At 35.2% G+C, this 20,075-nt stretch overlaps 1 protein-coding gene and 1 non-coding gene across 2 annotated transcripts in view; both read right to left on the minus strand.

Annotated features, from left to right (window-relative positions):
* MIB1 (mindbomb E3 ubiquitin protein ligase 1) overlaps window positions 1-20,075 on the minus strand; it is a 135,023-nt gene that overhangs the window by 49,824 nt on the left and 65,124 nt on the right. The window contains exons 9-12 of the mRNA XM_032293220.1: window positions 19,227-19,360; window positions 15,160-15,267; window positions 4,164-4,361; window positions 337-488 (exon numbers count right to left, since the gene is read on the minus strand). Of these exons, the coding sequence (XP_032149111.1) occupies window positions 337-488; window positions 4,164-4,361; window positions 15,160-15,267; window positions 19,227-19,360 (592 nt within the window). The remainder of the gene's footprint in view (window positions 1-336; window positions 489-4,163; window positions 4,362-15,159; window positions 15,268-19,226; window positions 19,361-20,075) is intronic.
* On the minus strand, window positions 2,071-2,269 carry LOC116561648. Its single transcript, XR_004273538.1, has one exon. It is a non-coding gene; the product is annotated as a small nucleolar RNA SNORA73 family (small nucleolar RNA).

Consider the following 20,075-nt stretch of genomic DNA (forward strand, 5'->3'; position numbering starts at 1 on the left):
AGAGGACACCTTGAGAATTATTTTGAAGAAACATAAATGTCAAAATGAAATGCATTTTAATTAAATCTTTAGAAAGAAACCAGTATTTCTGATATTTTATATCCACATTTAATATAAATTTAAATAGTTATTTCATAATACTTGTATTAGATTAACAACCAAATAATCATCATATAAAACTAATATACTAAATAAAGGCATGATTTTCACAAACCTTCAAAATGATTTAAAATACTAAAATAGTCAAAAAATATTTCTTCATTAGTATCAGAAAAAGAGAATCAGCAGTAGAAAAATATTTTTGAATTGCACCTAAAATAGTAAAGTGTGACATACCTGGGATTTCCCCTTAGGGCAGCATGATGTAGAGCATTAAATCCATTATTGTTTGTGATGGTAACATCTGCTCCAGCTTCCAAAAGAACTGCTAGGATATCATCACGTTTCTTACTTATTGCATCATGAAGAGGGGTATCACCTTCAGAATCCTTTAAGTTGAAGAGATTTTCATTAGTTCTTCAATTAATCAACTCATGTAACAGTAATACTCATACCAAATTGCTAAACAAACAGAAACAGAGACCATATCCAACAAATACCAATAAAAGAGCACTATCTGTGATAAATATAAAAATACAGGCAAAGACCGGGCATGCTGGCTCATGTCCGTAACCCTAGCCCTTTGGGAGGCTGAGGCGGGAGGATCCAGAGGCCAAGAGTTCAACACCAACCTAGGCAACATATCAAGACCGTGTCCCTACAAAAATTTTTTAAATTAGCCAAGTGTAGTGGTGTGCACCTATAGTCCTAGCTACTCATAAGGCTGAAGCAGAAGAATGGCTTGAGCCCAGAAGTTCAAGGCTGCAGTGTGCTGTGATCGTGTCACTGCACTCCAGCCAGGGTGACAGAGCGAGACTCTATCTCCAAAAATTAAAAAAATAAAAATAAAAATAAAATACAAGCAAGAAACACTGGTCACATTATAGTAAGGAAAGTCATACTCATATCTAGTTGGAAAACACAATAAACAAATAAACATGCAGAAGTTTCTTTTTTTTTTGAGACAGAGTTTTGCTCTTTTGCCCAGGCTGGAGTGCAGCAGCATGATCTCAGCTCACTGCAGCCTCCACCTTCCATTCCAGTTTCAAGTGATTCTCCTGCCTCAGCCTCCCAAGTAGCTGGGATTACAGGCTCCCAACACCAAGCCTGGCTAATTTCCATATTCGTAGTAGAGCCAGGGTTTCACCAAGTTGGCCTGGCTAGTCTAGAACTCCTGACCTCATGATCCACCCACCTCGGCCTCCCAAAGTGCTGGGATTGTAGGCATCAGCCACGGCTCCTGGCACATGCTGAGGCTTTACAAAGAAAAAAACAGAATAGAACAGAATAGAATAGAATAGAATAGAATAGAATAGAATAGAACAGAACAGAATAGGGAGCCTCAAATATAACTAGTGACAAAAACTAATGAGGTGAAAAAGCAGAACTCCAAATTTAATAACTTTAAAATGATCTTAATCATTGTACTGTGAAATTCCATATCAAATCTACACCGTAACAATGAAAGTCAGTGGTTTTCAACCTTGGGTGCTCATTAGAATCTGCTCAGGAGATCTTTTAAAATCTTTTATACAGAAAAAAAAAGAGAGAGAAAAAAATCTGATGTCTAGGCTCTTCACCATACTAAATCTCTAGAGGTGAGAGCGAGGCATTAGCAACTCTTCAAAGCTCCCCAGATGAATATATTGTGTAGTCACACGTGAGAATCATTAAACTAAGCATTTTCAAAGCGCAGGAAAGTGGCTAGTTAGCCAAAGGTAAAGCAATTGTAAATGAAAATTTAGCAATCTCAGTCTACCATTTTTTAAGCTGCTTTTTACACTAATCAATTGACTTAGCAGTAAGTTTTTATTCATTAGCAGTCATGCATATACATGAATAATTTAGATTTCATTCATTTCATAGTTTCACAGATGCTATTCTAAGTCATATATAACCTAGCCTATAGCCTATATTACAGTTGCCAAATCCAGCTTTCCATTTGTTTTTTGTTTAATTACATTTTACTAGACATGTTTCCTGCATGGTTTGTCTCCCCAGTGATTGTCCACAGGACTCTGAGAAGCTACAGGAATATGCAGGTCCACCAGACCCAGCTTCATCACCAATGCTGTAGAAGGAGACTACATCATGGGGCAGAGCCCTATGCTCCCCTAAGTCATGTGGACAGAGCCTGGAAAAAATGATCTCCCAGGGTATTACACGTTGAAGCCACCTGTTTTTGTAAAATATTGGAACACTGCCACACCCACTCATTTATGTATTATCTATGGCTGCTTTCATTCTGCAATGACAGAATTAGATAGTTGTGGTAGAAGACAAATGAAAGCCTAAACTATTATCTGTGTCCATTACAGAAAATGTTTGCTAATCCCAGGAATATATTTAGCAACTTATCAACACTTTAACACTAGTTATTTCTAAGTGATGAGTCTGCACTTTTCTGTATATTCAAGAGCATAAAGAATTCCTGCCAGGCATGATAGTTCACACCTGTAATCCCAGGACTCTGGGAGGTAGGAGCAGGAAGATTGCTTGAGCCCAGAAGTTTGAGACCAGCCTGGGTGACAGGGGGAGACCCCATTTCTACAAAAAATTAGGCAGGCACGGTGGCTCACACCTGTAGTCCCAGCTAACTTGGGAGGCTGAGGTGGGCCCTGAAAGTTGAGACTACAATGAGCCATGATCATGCCATTTGCTCTGGTCAACAGAGCAAGACCCTGTCTCGAAAAAAAAGAATTCCTAACCCAAGTTCAATCCAATCATCTACCTTCTATCCTCCTATATCTGGTGACACTAAAAATGTGTAGTGTTCAACCTGAAACGGGCTTCTAATATGACTGGAATACCCTGCAGGTCCCCAAATCCTTATCACTCTTTTCAATTACTCCTTCTCTACATCCCACACTCACACTCTCAACAGATGACCTTGTCTCCCATTTCAGACAAAAAAGGTCAACAGGTATAAATTGCCCCTCCTTACCGATTAAAACCCCCCAATTCTTCCCTCATCCTCCAATCCTGCCTCCCACTTACAAGGACATACCCCAGATCCCATCAGTTCCAAACCAGCTGCACTTCAGAAAGCTTAGTTTCTAGTAATTATCTAGCTGAACAAAATCTATTCTTTCAGTTCTTCTCAAGCCTTCATTCCCACTACTACTGTTCTTCTTTATTACTTCCCTGAGATCTAGCCAAACCAGCAACCAATTCCTGGATGCTGTAAATTATCTAAACTGCAAGCAGCTTATGATTCTAACCACCGTCCCACTTTTTAAAAAGTCATTATTGAGTTTCCAATTGAAACAAATTATGTTTTACATATACAAATAGTGTTTCAGGGAATATTTTTATTTAAAAATATTATGTTGTTTCAAGCCTATTCTGTTAAGGAACCTAAATGTTGGCAAATTAGTTTCAGGTCCTGTTTTATTTTGCTACAAAATTACTAAGTATAGAAACTTTAATCAGAGAGGTACACAAAAGACAAGTTGCTTAGTAACCAAACTAAGCAGATAATGAACACAGACTACATTTTCCATATATCTATGGTTTAATCTGGTTATAAAACTGTAGCTGGGATAATCAATTCTTAGGAACCACTGCTTCAAAAATTAGGTCCTACTGTAAATCAACTCTAAAATCCTATACATTTTCCAAATCAGAAAATCTCCGAAGACTACACTAATGACTATTCAAAGTCCCTAAGCTACAATAAAAGCTACAATTAAAATAATTTAAGTAGTTATGAAGTAACTATTATGAAATATGAACTGTTGAGGCTCACTGTCATGATCAATAAAGTTGAATCCATTCATAAGCTGATATTTTTACAAGGACGTCCCCATTCTCACTGCCCAATCTAAACCCAATCTATTGATTTTTCTAAAGCAAAAAAAAACAAAACAAACAAACAAAATAGCTGAGGGACAGAGCCACACACACAAAAAAAATAGCTGCCAATTTTGTAACATCTTATGCCTTTGGTATCATTTATGACCATACGAGAATGATAACAAAGGAATGCTTACCATAGAACTTAATGTTTCCCTTTAATAGGATCCTACCAATACCTGCAGGATATATTTCTTTAAAGGATTTACCTGAAGACTGGGATGACAGCCAAAGTCCAATAAAGTCTTCACAACTTGAAGATGACCTTTATTGACAGCAATATGAAGAGGGGTCTGTCGGCGCTTGTTTCGAGCATTCAAATCAGCACTGCCTCGGTGTAGCACTTCTATAACAGCACCTTCATCTCCAAAAGCTGCATGGTGAACGGCTCTATCACCGTCTTTATCCTAAACATTAGCATTGAAATCTCAATTAGTGAATATTTTAGAAAGAAAAAAAACTTGAAGCTGTAATAATACACCAAGAAGCAGATTAATTTGAGAAAAGGAAACATAGGATGGAACCAACAAAATAACTAGAACTTGGCCAGGCACAGTGGCTCATGCCTGTAATCCCAGGACTTTTAGAGGACGAGGCAGAAGGATGACTGGAGGCCAAGTAAATTGTACATTTGAATAAGATTTTCAACAAGACCAATCTGGGCAACATAGCAAGTTCTAGTTTTGTAAAGACAGTCAGATATAGTGGCATCCACGTGTAGTCCTAGCTACCTGGGAGGCTGATGCAAGAGGATCACTTGAGCCCAGGAGTTTGAAGTTACAGTGAGCTATGATTGCACCACTGCACTCTGACCGGGGCAACAGAGTGAGACCCTGACTCTATAAAAAAAAATTTTTTAACCTAGAAACCGACTTGAGTAGTGGTTACCTCCCAAAGATAAATGATAAACTTAGATCAAGATATCATATACATATTATATACATATATATCAAACAAAGTTATATTATCAATCTTTCAGCACTCCTCATTTATCAGCCATGATGCTAAGCCAACTTTTTTTGCCATTTAAACATTTTTACAAAGACTTTTTTTTTTTTTTTTTTTTTTAAAGAATCAGGGTCCTGTTCTGTCACCCAGGCTGGAATGCAGTGGCACAGTCATAGCTCACTGCAGCCTTGTACATAGAAAGCACACTAAGATGAGTTGTGTGACTGAAAAAAAAAAAATGCCAAACAATGTGATCTCGATTGGCTTTAATGGGCAGCAACTTATCAACACTTTAACACTGGTTATTTCTAAGTGATGAGCATGCACTTTTCCGTATATTCAAGAACAGAAAAAATATATTAAATAACACCATTAAAAGATGAAAATGAAACACAAACTATCAAAATTCCATGTATCAAAAATTCTAAAACTATTTCAGAAGACTCAAATTTTCCTCACCTCCTGTAACAGGCCTATCTCTGAAGAAATGAGAAGACTCAATTGCTTACATTTTTTGAAGTACTTTATAAAGGGGGAAAAAAATGCCTGCACTGTGCTATGAAGGTAGTATACATAGTTTATACCAAAGAGTATGAAAAGAAGTCTCACTGCCTTGCCAGAAGCGATGGAAAAGGGTATTAGGTATAAGGGTACCGCATTTATTTGAATACTGCATCACAAATTCTGATACCCACCAAAACCATTTGTCTGTCCCTGTTACTGGTACTCTAAGACTTACTCCATCAAAAGCAGTGGTTTCTGGTTCTCAACACCACTGTGCCAGCCCCTGGTGGGCTCCCTAGTTTTGCAAGGGGTTTGACAATCCATATGGCACCCAGGATTAGCTAAATTACTTTTCAAAGATAACACAGATAAACACTATTGTGATTAAATGCACTTAAATAGTTCATTAAAAACAATCACAGAATTCAAAGTAGTTTTTGGTCATATTTTCTCAAACAGATTAAATGTAAAAGCATTCATGCAGGAATCTACAACAGTTTGACAATCATTTATTGAAAAGGTAGGGAACTACAATTCAGGGATATTACTACCTTACTACATTTCCAGCTGAATCAGTTTTTATTATCAATTTTGAGAGAGGAACTGGCAAACAACCACATGAAATATCTAAGATTCAACTCTTGTACCTTTTCCCTGGTGGTCTTGTGTTTGGTGGTCTTGCCTTAGGTTTTGGCACTCTCTCTCAACTCTTGTGCCTCTGAGAGGCATTACATTTAAACATGACAGAAAAACAAGTGTTTTACAAAAAAAAAAAAGTTTTTTAATAAGACATATATACAAATTAATCTCTCTAGTAACATAGAATTCAGAATCTTAGAGTTAAGATATTCCCAACTTCCAGTCTTTCGTTTTTTTCTGTTACAGTTTTTAACCCTATTTTATAATTCACCTTCTGTTAAAAAAGTGAACATCAGGCCACTAACACTGAATAAAAACAGGAACTATTTATGAAGTACACCATACATTTATGGTTGTTAGAAAACCACTACTGAAACAACTTAATGCAGGTTCTGTCAATAATTTACATAAAAACAAACACCAAAGAATTACAAACTCTGATATATGTCAAAAGGAAAAAAAACAATTTTTAAATTATGAAAAGCACACATGCATATTAGAAAATTACAATTAAATACAAAATTAATTTACTTCCACGTTTCTCTTCTAAATTAGAAAACTGCAGTTATAAATAAGACCTTAGCTTTTAAGTTATATTGCTTTCTTCTGAATTCATCTTAAGTACTCCAAATAAACCTAAAACACAGCTCATTTGCCTGTCCCTATTACTAGTACCAAAGAGAATTTTAAGAAACAAGGTTACAGCTGACCTCTACAAGACTATCTCAAAGAATCTGTAAAGGGGCCTCAAATTAAATCTAAAACTGATCTTGTTTGTTTCTACTCTCTTGCCCTATTCTCTCTCCTCTCAATTTCCAAAACCTGCTCTTGTTTAGTATTGCCAATCTTAGCCGACAGAACTACAGCCCATATGGTCAACAAAATCAGTATCTGTAAGTCACAGTCAACTGCTTCCTCTCTGTGAGTCTCTATATGCAATAATCAAACTCTGCAGCTTTTACTTCTCAATTTATGCTCAAATCCATTCTCTCTTCTCCATCTGTACCACAAACTCATTCAGGCCATCATTCTGACTACCTGGACAATTACTACAACTCAACCTCCCTCCACTTTCTTATCCCACTCTATTCTTCACACCAAAGTCAGAATTCTCTCTGTAAAAACACCAATTTTATGTTTAAACCTCTTCAATGTCTCTCTACTATGTACAAAACAAATGCCTGTTGAGCCCTATCTCTGTGAACCATTCCAGCCTCGCCTGCTGCCACAGTTCCCTCAGATAGCAGGCTCCAACTTACCAACTTATGGGATCCTGTGTATTTTCATACGCTACTACTCCCTAGACCTGGAATGCTCTTCGTTGCCCTCTTGGACTGGAAACTAGGTATCTTATAAAATTCAGCTCAGGCATCACTTCGCCTGTGAAATTTCCCCTGACTCTCACAAAATTTATTTCTGTTATACCATTTCTCACACTATAGCATAATTATTTGTTCTGAAGTCTTTTTTACTTGGCTGTGAGCTTCTTGGGGACTATGACTGTATGTTAGTCATCTTTATTTCCAGGAGCTAGCACAGTGCCTATTAACTAGTAAGAATAAAAATGGGTGTTGATTAAATAACCATTAAGATTTTTTAATATTTTTATTGCAGCAAAACATCCATAAAATTTACCATCTTAACCATTTTTAATGTACGATTCAGTGATATTAAGAACATTCATATCATTGTACAACCATCACCACCATCCATCTCCAGAACTCTTTTCATCTTGCAAAAAGTGAAACTCTATACCCATTAAAAACTGAAAAAACTGAAACTCTATACCCTATTCTTCCTTCCTACCCTAGTCTCTGGAAACCACCATACATTCTACTTTCTGTCCCCATGATTTTGACTGCTATATATACTTCTTAGTGGAACCATACAGTATTTGTCTTTTTGTAATTGGCTCACTTCACTTAGAATAATGGCCTCAAGGATCATCCACATCTTATAGGGTCAGAATTTCCTTTCTTTTTAAATTTAATGATACACCATTATAAGCACATACCACATTTTGCTCATCCATTCTTCTGTCAATGGATACTTGGGCTGCTTTCATGCTTTAGCTATTACGAATAATACTGCTATGAACACAGGTGAACAAATATCTCCTCAAGACTTCCTTTCCAGTCTTTGGGCTATATACTCAAAAGCAGAACTGCTGAATCATAATGTAATTCAATTTTTAATCTTTTGTGCTACTATCAAATTCTTATTTTATATTCCTATGAACAGCACAAAGAGTGCTAATTTCTCCACATCCTCCTGACATATTTTTTCTAGTTGTTTTAGTAACAGTCACCCTAATGGCTGTAAGGCAGTTATCTCACTATGGTTTTGGTTTGTATTCCCCTAATAATTAGTGATGTTAAACATCTTTTCATGTGCTTACTTATCATTCATATATATTCTTTGCAGAAATGTCTATTCAACTAATTAAAGTCAAATGGAGTTTTTTAGGTTTTCTTGAGGTTGAGTTTTAAGAGTTCTATATATATTTGAGATTTTAATCTCTAATCAGATATATCACTTCAAAATTCTTCCATTTCATAGGCTGCCTTTTCTCTCTGTTGACAGACGTCCTTTGATACACGTAAGTTTTTAATATTCATGAAGTCTAATTTGTCTATTTTTCTTTTGTTGCCTATACTTTTGGTGTCATATCCAAGAAATCACTGCCAGATACAATGCTGTGAGGTTTTTGCCCTCTTTTTCTTCAAAAAAAGGTTTACAGTTTTATATCTTACCTTTAATTCTCTCAGACATTTTGAATTAATTTTTGCATATAGTGTTAGGTAAGATTCCTACTTCATTCTTTTAATGTGAATATCCAGTTGCCCAAGCATCATTTGTTTAAAAGATTGCTCTTTTCCTATTAAATTGTCTTGGACCCCAAAAAAATCAACTGACCTTAAATGCAAAGGTTTATTTCTGAATTCTCAATTCTCTTCTATTGGTGTTTATTTCTACCTTTATGTCAGTAATACACTGCCTTGATTACTGTTGCCTTGTGGTAAGTCTTAAAAGTAGGAAGTGTGAGTCCTCCAACTTTTGTTCTTTCTCAAGACTGCTTTGGCTGTTTGGGGCTCTCTTGAGATTCCACATGAATTTTTGGAAAGATTTTTCTATTTCTGCAAGAAACACCTTTAGGATTTTGACAGAATTTCATTGAATATGTAGATCTCTCTGGGTAGCACTGACGTCTTAACAATACTAAATTTTCTAATCCATGAATATGGGAAGTAGTTCCAGCTGTTTGTCTTACTTTCTTTCAGCAATATTTTACAGTTTTCAATGTATAAGTCTTATCTCCTTGGTTAAGTTCATGCCTAAGTATTTTGTTCTTTTTGATGCTATTGTAAATGGTATTGTTTTCTCAGTTTCCTGAAAGGAAAGATTGACTGTTAACAGACTGTTCAATTAACAGACCATACATCTGTGTTTTAACTTTGCATTCTGCTAAACTGCTAAATTCATTCTAAAAGTTTTTTTTTTTGTGAATTCTTTAGGTTTCCACATATAAGATCACTATAAACAGAGATAACTTTTATTTCCTTTCCAATTTGGATGTCTTTTCTTTTTCTTGCCTAACTGTTCTGGTCAACACTTCCAATTCTGTTGAATAGAAGTGATAAAAGCAGGTATCCTTGCCCTGTTCTTAGAAGAAAGTTTTCAGTCTTTCACCATTGAGTATGATGTTCATTTTGGGTTTTTCATATATGGCTTTTATTACATTGAGGTAGTTCCCTACTATTCCAAGTTTATTGAGTGGTTTTTTTTTATCATGAAAGGGTGTTAAATTATGTCAAATGCTTTTTCTGATCATTGGAATGATCATGCAGTTTTTCCCCATGATTTTGTTAATGTGGTGTATTACATTAATTGATTTTCCTATGTTGAACCATCTTTAACATTCCAAGCATAAATCCCACTTGATCATGGTATATGATCCCTTTATCATGCTGCTGAATGTGGTTTACTAATATAAGGATTTTTGCACCAGTGTTCACGTGGGATATTGGTCTGTAGTTTTCTTGCAGTGTCTTTTTCTGGCTTTGTACTGGTTTTGCTGGCTTTATAGAATGAGTTAGGAAGTCTTCTCTCCTCTCTAATTTGTTGGAAAAATTTGAGAAAGAATGATATTAGTTCTTTTTTAGATGTTTGGCAGAAATCCCCACTGAAACCATAAGGTCCAGGGCTTTTCTTTGTTGGGAAAATTTTAACTACTGATTCAATCTCCTCACCAGCTACAGATTTATTCAGGTTTCCTGTTTCGTCATGATTCTGTTTTGGCAGGTTTTGTGTTCTAGAAATTCAGCCATTTCATCTAGGTTATCCAATTTGTTGGCATACTGTTCGTAGTACTCTCTTATAATCCTTTTTATTTCTGTAGAATTAGTAGTAATGTACCCACTTTCATTTCTGATTTTGGTAATTTGAGTCTTTTTTCTTAGTCCATCTACCCAAAAAATTAGGGTTATCTGACAAAGTCTAGTCTTCTTCCCTACTATTAATCTCATTTGAAGCAGTTTTTTATTAAATGATGAAACTACCCTAAATGTCCTTATAATTTAAGCATATTTTCGTACTGTGTTTGAAAACTCATAGTAAAGATACATTTTAAAAAACTGATCTCCCATCCAAATCTCCATACCTTTACTATTACACTTCATCAGTGGGGTGAAAAAATAGAGTCCATGCAGATTGAAAATCAGCTCACCTATATCAACATACCTAAGATATTATAGCCCTTGATGTCTTTACTTATACATTAAGGAGGAAATAGAATGTAATCCCACTGAACTCAGTAGGTCAATATATGGAGAGAACAAACTTTCCAAAATAGCTCTTTGAGGTTTCCCTAAGAAAAAGAAATCAGAACAAAATGTAATCTTATCACATGTTCCAAAGGTATGCTATGTGCCAAATAATTGTTTGATAACAGCTTAAATGAACCAAAAACTCTGCAATAGTCATCTATACTATGGAGCAGCAACTTTTCCGTGAAGGGCCAGAAAGTAAATATTTTACTTTTTACTGCCATATGGTCTCTTATCAAAACTACACAGGTACTTTACTCTTTCATACTACAGGAGCCACAGACAGGGCTGTGCTGTGTTTCAACACTACTTTACAATACAGATGGAGGGCTGCATTTGACCTGTGAGCTGTAGTTTGCAGACCCTGATCTATACTCTCTTGAGTCTACTTCCTAATGCAGATGGAAAAAATGACAGGTTACCAAATGAGATAACTAGAGAACAAAATACATTATTTCCTTTATTATTCTGCTAACTCCAAAACTTTTAATAAAATTAGATTTTAAAAAATTAATTATTACCATTTTTAGGTGTAATAAAGGTGATAAACTTTTTTAAATAACCCTTATGTTTTAGGACACATATTAAATATTTACTGATGAAATAATATGGTATCTATCTAGATCTGCTTCAAAATAATTCAGTAGGGGGAATGGAAGGAAAGGTGTATAGATAAAATAAAACTGGCAATGACTATTAATTGAAGTGGGGTGATGGGTACATAACATTCATTATACTAGTCTCTCTACTTTTTTATATGTTTAAATTTCTAATGATAAAAATAAAAAACATATCACTTTATAAACAAGCTGGCAAATTATGAATGACAAATCTAAGTACGTTTGCAAAATAAAGTAACTATTTTCTCCACTTCAGCACCACTGACATTTAAAGCCAGATCACTGTTGTGAGAGCTGTCCTGAGCACTGCAGGACATTCAATAGCATCCTTGGCTTCTATCCTCTAGACGTTGGTTGTACCTTGTCCACCCACCCACTTGTAACAATTAAAAATGCCTCCGGACAGTTCCAAACGTCCCTTGTGGAATCTGTATGCCCCCAGCTAAGAATCAATATATTAAACAAACTATATAGCTGTTTAACAGGCAACGTTAATTCTTATATCCTAAAAAAATGAGACGTTGATGAACTTTTGTTTTAGTCTTGAGGTGTAGTCTTGTTTGAGATAGGGTCTCACTCCGGTCACCCAGGCTGGAGTGCAGTGGTGTGATTTCAGCTCACCGCAGCCTGGGCTTCCTGGGCTCAGGTGATTCTCCTACCTCAGCCTCCCAAGTAGATGAGACTATAGCTGTGTACCAGCACACCTGGCTAATATTTTGTATTTTTAGTAGAGAAGGGGTTTAGCCATGTTGCCTAGGTTGGTTCTGAACTCTTAGGATCAAGCAATTCACCCACCTCAGACTCCCAAAGTGCTTGGATTACAGGCGTGAACCGCTGTACCCGGCCAACATTTTTATTTTAACTCAATTTTTAAATGTCGTTTTCCCTTTACCAATTGGGAAACTGTTATTAATTTAACCTGATGTATAAAAATCCCTTTTCACACTTCTACAAATTGCATCTGCTTATAATGAATTTTAAAATAAAAAATACATAAAATGGAAATCCAAATGAGGAGTATGGTAGAAGTCCCATGTATCTCACTGTTCTAGTTAACAGTTTGCAAACTTAAAAATACATTATTTATAAATATCTAAACTACTGAGACTCACTTCAACTCCCATCTTACCATGTCTATAGTATTAACCAACCATTTGTTTTATATTTGAGTACAGTTAAGAAAAAAAATGCTGGGTACAGTGGCTTACACTTTTAATTCCAACACTTTGGGAGGACAAGGCAGGAGGATCACCTGAGTCCAGGAGTTCGAGACCAAACTGGGTAACATAGTGAGATCTTGTCTTTATAAAAAATTTTAAAAAATTAGCCAAGCATGGTGGCACACATCTGTAGCTCTAGCTACATGGGAGGCTGAAGTGGTAGAATTGTTTGAGCCTGGGAACGCAAGGCTGCAGTGAGCCGTGATCATGCCACTGCACTCAAGTCAGGGCAACAGAGCAAGACCCTGTATCAAAAAAAAAAGAAAAGAAAATCTGGCCAGGCATGGTGGCTCATGCCAGTAATCCCAGCATGTTGAGGTGGGTAAATCACTCAAGGTCAAGAGTTCAAGATCAGCCTGGCCAACATGGCAAAACCCGTTCTACTAAAAATACAAAAATTAGCCAGGCGTGATGGTGCACACCTGTCATCTCAGCCACTTGGGGGGCTGAGGCACAACAATCACTTGAACCAGGGAGGTGGAGGTTACAGTGAGCCAAGAACATGCCACTGTATTCCAGCCTGGGAGACAGAGGGAGACTCTCAAAAAAAAAAAAAAAAAAAAAGGAAAGGAAGAAAATCTACTCTTGAAAAACAGTGCCTATTTCATTCCTAATTCCATAGCTGCAAATCCTTCTGTAAAACCTCTCATGTGAACAAAAATCTCTAAAACACAAATATATGAATAATCCTATGCTGCCAAGTTGGTGATTAAATTCTGAATCAGAAAGCAGACTTTTAAAAAACAACTTAGGCAAAAAGAAATGTGGATTTTCAGCTTCCTGCCTTATTAGCTATATAAACAGAAGGGCTTTAGTTTTTCAGTAGTTGTTGCTACTGAAGTTTCTGGAGTCATTAAATTAAAAATCAGATATTCAACTCAAGAAATGTCATACCATTCTACCAAATAAAACTAAAATAATAACAAAATTAAGTAATTACCTTCTATTTACAAAATACTAAAATCAACTTAAGTCTTTCATTACCAAAAAGAATTTATAACACACACTGGGTTCCTAAATTCACAACCAAGAAAGATACAACTAAAAATTACTAGTGCAAAAGTAAAATCAAATTATATAATCTCATTCATAAAGACAACATAGTAATAAATCTATTGTATAGCTCATAGATATATATCTAACATGCTAATTTAAAATTCATGTTCTTGGGCATGGTGGCTCATACCTGTAATCGCAGCACTTTAGGAGGCTGACGCAGGCACATCACTTGAGGTCAGGAGCTCGAGACCACCCTGGCCAACATGGCAAAACCCTGTCTCTACTAAAAATACAAAAATTACCCAGGTATGGTAGCAGGCATCTTAGCCCAGCTACTGAGTAAGCTGAGACATAAGAATCACTTGAACCCAGGGGTCGGAGGTTGCAGTGAGCTGAGAATGCACCACTGCACTCCTGCCTGGGCAACAGAGTGGACTCTGCCTCATAAATAAATAAATAAATAAATAAATTTCAAGTTATTTCTATGCAACAGAAAATTCCAACATTACAGATGACTTATTTACCCTTAAAAACCACAGGCTCTTTAGTAGCTGTCCAACAATTCAAAATATACACAATTAGGGAAAAAAGTAAAAAGTAACATAAGACTAGAAAAGGCTTCTCTGCAAATATGCATGTTTTTAAATTTTTTAATTAGTAAAAACAGGATGATCCACCAATTTAGCCCTCAGCAATTCAAGTCCTCATTAAGCTCTCACAGATGAGAGTGTTTTTTAGACAAAATTGCAACATTCTGCCTAATTTAAATTTGCTAAAATTTGATTTATTTTAAATAAACTTGCACTGTACTAAAATATGTGTGATTCAAATATATTTTAGTAATGGGTAGTTAAGTAACACAAAGCAAGCTATCCTTCACCCTGGAGGTATAGAGAGATCCCCAATTGAGACTCCAATGATAGAAGTGTTTCTCTTGTATGAGAATATATTCTAAATCAAATGAAGCATATATGCACACATATAGTGACAAACATGCATTATGAACTCTTCAAATATCCATATTAAGGTCAAGAAACAATAAAACTTAAAAAATCCTAATTCAGTTATGACAAAACAACAACAAAAAATAGTTTCCAAGTGTCACCGAGATCAGGAAAGATTCTGACCCAGTGGATTTACGTTCCTCTTCCTTAAATTTCCCTAGGATAATTCTTGTATGAACCCATCTTGGCTCCCTAAAACATCATGGTTACACCACAGTAGCATAAAACTCAACTCCTATCTTTACCTAGGACTATGCTTAAAATAGAAAGGGATCACAGAAAGACAAGAAATGTTTCAAGTTGTCTCTGTCAGATTTTTATTTTCAATCAGAAAAGCCTTGGTTGGAAATAAAATTTCAAAAATAAAAACAATCCATCTCATGATATAGAAATATTATTTCCAGGAAATTAACTTTTACTTAAAATATTTTTCAAGTTTACTTACCTCTGCTTCGACATCCACGTTTTGTTTCAACAGTAACTTTAAAATGTCAACATGTCCGTTCTGACTAGCAGCTTGCATAGCTGTGTGGCCAGCACATTGCCCGTTTACCTAAATTTTTTTTTAAAAAGAATCAAAGAATGAATGTCACAACTCAGAAAGGGTCAATATATACATATAGTGTAAGTTTAAATCTAGTACACTGTATGATTCCATGAAAATAATTTAGGTTGGTGTTCCATATATCATAGTTCAGATAACCATAGTCTTCTTAATTTAGAGAAGGGAGGCAAGCACTGTTTTAAAAACAAAAGTTCCATTGTCCAACAAGTTACAAAAGAACTGTTAGGTAATCTGCAAAGTTGAAAGAAGTAAGGGAAAGAAGAAGGGAGGAATGAAAGGTAGTAAAGTTAGTTTTGTATATATACTCCTTTTTAGATTAATCTCTGAGTCCATGGTTCAATGAAAAAGCACTGCAGTGAATAGAAAACTTTTAGAAAAGATATTAGCTGCTAGGGATAAATCAATTCAATTCAACAAAATCAAACATCAATTTGCAGGCAAACTGCAAGGATAATAAATAAGAATACATAAATAAGTTAGCAAGGTAGGTATATACAACTATTACAAAGCATTAATTTCCAACCCTTCCTTCATTTCAGATGTTGTGTACATGTGTAATTAACCCATGGACATACCCAAGGCCAAGTACAATTCTTTAATTCTACCCGTTTCACTCCCATCCACAAAACCATCAAAGATGCTTAAAGATGGTAGCCCAGCCACATGTTTCTATACTATCTTTCCTGAAACCACACTAAAATGACAATAAAATAATTTAAAAAGTAAAAATCCATAAAGATAAAGGGCAAACATTAGAAAACAATAAAAAGTAACACATTTGTGAAAGAGAGAAAACAGATGGAAAAACGTTTTCTGACTTTAAAGAGAAGAGGAAGCCAGGTCAGCGTTGTGGCTCACACCTGTAATCCCAGCACTTTGGGAGGCCAAGGCAGGCAAATCACCTGAAGTCAGGAGTTAGAGACTATCCTGGCCCACATGTTGAAACCTTGTTTCTACTAAAAATACAAAGGTTAGCCAGGCATGTGGCAGGTGCCTGTAATCCCAGCTACTCAGGAGGCTGAGGCAGGAGAATCATTTGAACTCAGGAGGTAGAGGTGGCAGTGAGCTGAGATGGTGCCACTGCACTCCAGCCTGAGTGACAGAGTGAGACTCCATCTCAAAAAAAGAAAAAGAAAATGTTTTTTTATAAAGACCTATCATTAGTATGCTCAGTAAAGAAAAAGATAACATTGTATTCTCTTTAAACAACAACATGATACTATTTTTAAAAATGTGAAAAGAGCAACCAAAAAAGCTTGAAATTCAAAACTGATAGAATAAAAAAAACCTTGGGAAAAGGGTGGGAAAATTAAGTTAAGGAACCTCCCAGAAAGTGGGGGGGGGGGGGGAGAAAAACAAACAAAAAACAAAAGAAAGAAAATTCGAGGAATACTCCAAGAATAATCAAAATAACTATAGAAAATTTGCAGATATGAAAGACATGATTTCCAGTTTTAAAAAGTCAAACACCTAAAGCAGTGGATGAAAACAGATCCCTATCAAGGTGCATTATTGTGCAAGTTCTTAATGATTACCCAAACAAAATATTATCGTGTTTGAGAGAAAAAAACAGCGAACACGTAAGATCAGGAATCAGAATAGCTTACATCTTCTCAACAGTAATTCTGGAATTATTCTAACAGAAAATGATTTCTAACCTAAAATTCTACTCTAATATAAAACTTAATTGTGAGGTTTTAAAAAAAATCAGATATGAAAGGTCTATTCCCCACACATCCTTTCTCACAAGCTACTAAAAGCCTTACTTCACCAAAAAGAGAAAATGTAGAAACAAAAAGACAGGAGATATAGAAAACAAGAAACAGAACACAGGAGAAAAGAGAAGGGAACCCTCAGGATGGTGGGTGAGAAGACACTCCAAGAGGGCATCCAGGGCAGGGGACACCCTGTTCAGATGGAGAGTATCAGAAGGCATAAGCGAAATGTCTCCCAGGAGATGAAAAGGAATACATTTCATCTGATGTACCTGAATGTCTTGAGCAACTGAAGTATGTTACAGTTAAGGAGGAATTTGGGAAGAAATTAAGAATACAGATTACTAACAATGAAAAAATATAAAAATTATGTGTAAGATAAAGAGAGACTGGGAAAGACAACAAGTAACTTTTAAGAATGAAGAAAATATTCTACACCTTCACAAAAGATGTGGACTATGTGAGTGGTATACATTTATCAAAACTGGCTGATCCACATACTTCACTGTATGAAAATTATACTTCAATTTTTAAAAAATGACAATTATGAATTCTAACTAAAACAAAAAGTTAGGTAGGAAAACATAATCTAATATACTCTAAGGTGTATCTCTGCCACAGCATAATAGCCACAGCATGGCTATGAATGTCATTTATATAAGAAGCACAACTTATTCTATCCAAATGAAATTACAATATAATATAACTACATGATGAAGCTGGAAAGAGCGTGTGTGTCTGGTGGGATGGGATAGAAGTGGTAAAATAAAGCTAAATCCTCACCTTCCACAGTGAGGTATCAAAAGATCCAGGAAAGGAAAAGATAAAGGAAAGGAAGAAAGAAAATTTAGACATTACAACAGAGGTATATTGGTATGTTACTGGAAAACGTAGAGGTAAATATGAAGGCTATCAGCAAGCTAAGAATAGTTGCCTCTGAAGAACAGAAAAACGGGTGAGAAAGAGGGGATATTGTTTTCATAAAAACCTTATAGAACTATATTTCCCTTTAAGTTTTTAGTATTGTGATGCTCTTAAAAAATAACTTTAAAATAAATAAGTAAATGAAGAAAAAAATAAGTATAGTGAAATCTAGATCTGCTTGACTAGAATACAAAGGACATATGACTATCTTTCAAACACAAAAAAACACTTGGTACTTCAACAGCTGAAGCAAATTTACTTTTTATATTGCTCGCAACCAATCAATGAATTGCTGTGCTGTACAGCTGCAATTGATCTCTCCATAATAAAGCTAGCATGTTGAGCTTATAGGAGAAGTAAGACATTAATACTTTACAATTATAAATCTGATATTCAAACTATCTAGCATACTTAAAAACAAACATACAAAGAAAGGTATGGCAACAAAAACCCTTACAACACAGTGAGAGTGATTCAAATTGCCACTCCAACTACAATCTCTTGGCTGGCACTGAACATATTGGTGCCAGCAAGGTTTCAATGCCAAAGTCAAAGCACAATGACTAGAATCAAAAATGCCCACTTAAAAGATGGCTTGTATGAATGGCAAAAACAAAATATAACCTAGGAAGAGTTATAAAATACATGGCCTTTAATTCATCTGCTTATAAATTGTGAAAGTCAACTGTCGCTGGGGTGGAGAGGAGTTAAGATTAAATGTTTTGAAAAGAGGGATTGAAAGGCCAGGCACAGTGGCTCACGCCTGTAATCCGGGCACTTTGGGAGGCCGAGGTTGGTGGATCATCTGAGGTCAGGAGTTCAAGACCAGCCTGGCCAACAGGTGAAACCTTGTCTCTAATAAAAATATTTAAAAAAAAAAAAAAATGAAGAAGAAAAGAGGGATTGAAAATTGCTTATATACAACCTGCTATATACTCACAAAAATTAAAAATAAAAAAGAAAATTGCTTATAAAACTTACTAAAATATACTTAGAAGGTGTCATAAAATGATGTTTACATGAGGGGAAAAAAAATCACTGAAATTCCCAAAAAGACACTAGTCATTTAAAAACCAAAATTTAAGTTGTGTCAATCATAAAAAAGGTCATAATGTTAAATACAAAAACGTCAATTTTTCTTAGAAATGCACACTGAAGAATGTCTGATGTCTGCTTTAAAATACCTCACAAAAACAAGAGAAGAAATCAATGAAGCTTGTGTAGAAAAATCTTAGTAATTGTTGAAGATAAGGTTCATTATACTATTCTACTTTTTGTACGCTTCAAAATAATTTTTAAAATGCTCACATCCACATCTGGTCTTTTAAGCAAATCTTCCACTTTAGCAACATCTCCATTGGCAGCAGCCTTAACTAATTCTTCATTGAGGTCACCAGATTCTTGGGTTTCAAATAATTTCTTCAAGAGTTGTGAGAGTCTTTCTGTAAAGCATCAAATAAAGCTGCTAATATAGGAGGATCTCAAACCTTAACTACTAAGAAACAATATTTCTATAATCTTTTCCTATTTTATTGTTTCCATCATTACTGTTATTTTTCTGCTAGCTATAGGTAACTACCCATGCAAGTTATAATCACTACTATATCAAGCTGCACTAAATGCAAGCCCTTAAGTATTCCAAGTTTTCTCCAATTCATGTATATCAGGCTATAATTTTAGAAAAGGTGGTATATTTGTTCTGCACATGTACCCCAGAACTTAAAGTACAATTAAAAATAATAAGAAAATGTAATGCATTATATACTAATAATAATTCAAGATTTAGAAGTCATAGTTTAAAAAAAAAAAAAAACTATGAATAAACACTTACTACGAGAGTACCACAATTATACAAACTTCCTTCAGGTTTTAAGCACACTACAGTGACTCTCAGAGCTCAATACTACAGACTTTAAAATAATTCAACAGATCAATGGTTACGATCAAAAGCAGTAATATCTGGGGACATATTTTACGGACAAACCAATTTTCTTTAGGTTAAAACTGGACATTTAAGTGCTAATAACTTTCAATAAATGCCAACTGACTAGTTTTGACAAAAACAACAATGAACCAGGGATGAATATACCTAGGCCCTTTCATAAGATATTTTTTTCTAAATAGTATCAATCAATACAGAAGCTACAAAGATCTACT

This window comes from Sapajus apella, unplaced genomic scaffold (genome assembly GCF_009761245.1).
Source record: "Sapajus apella isolate SASKATOON/1434 unplaced genomic scaffold, GSC_monkey_1.0 scaffold29, whole genome shotgun sequence".
In the NCBI taxonomy this organism is placed as follows: Eukaryota; Metazoa; Chordata; class Mammalia; order Primates; family Cebidae; genus Sapajus; species Sapajus apella.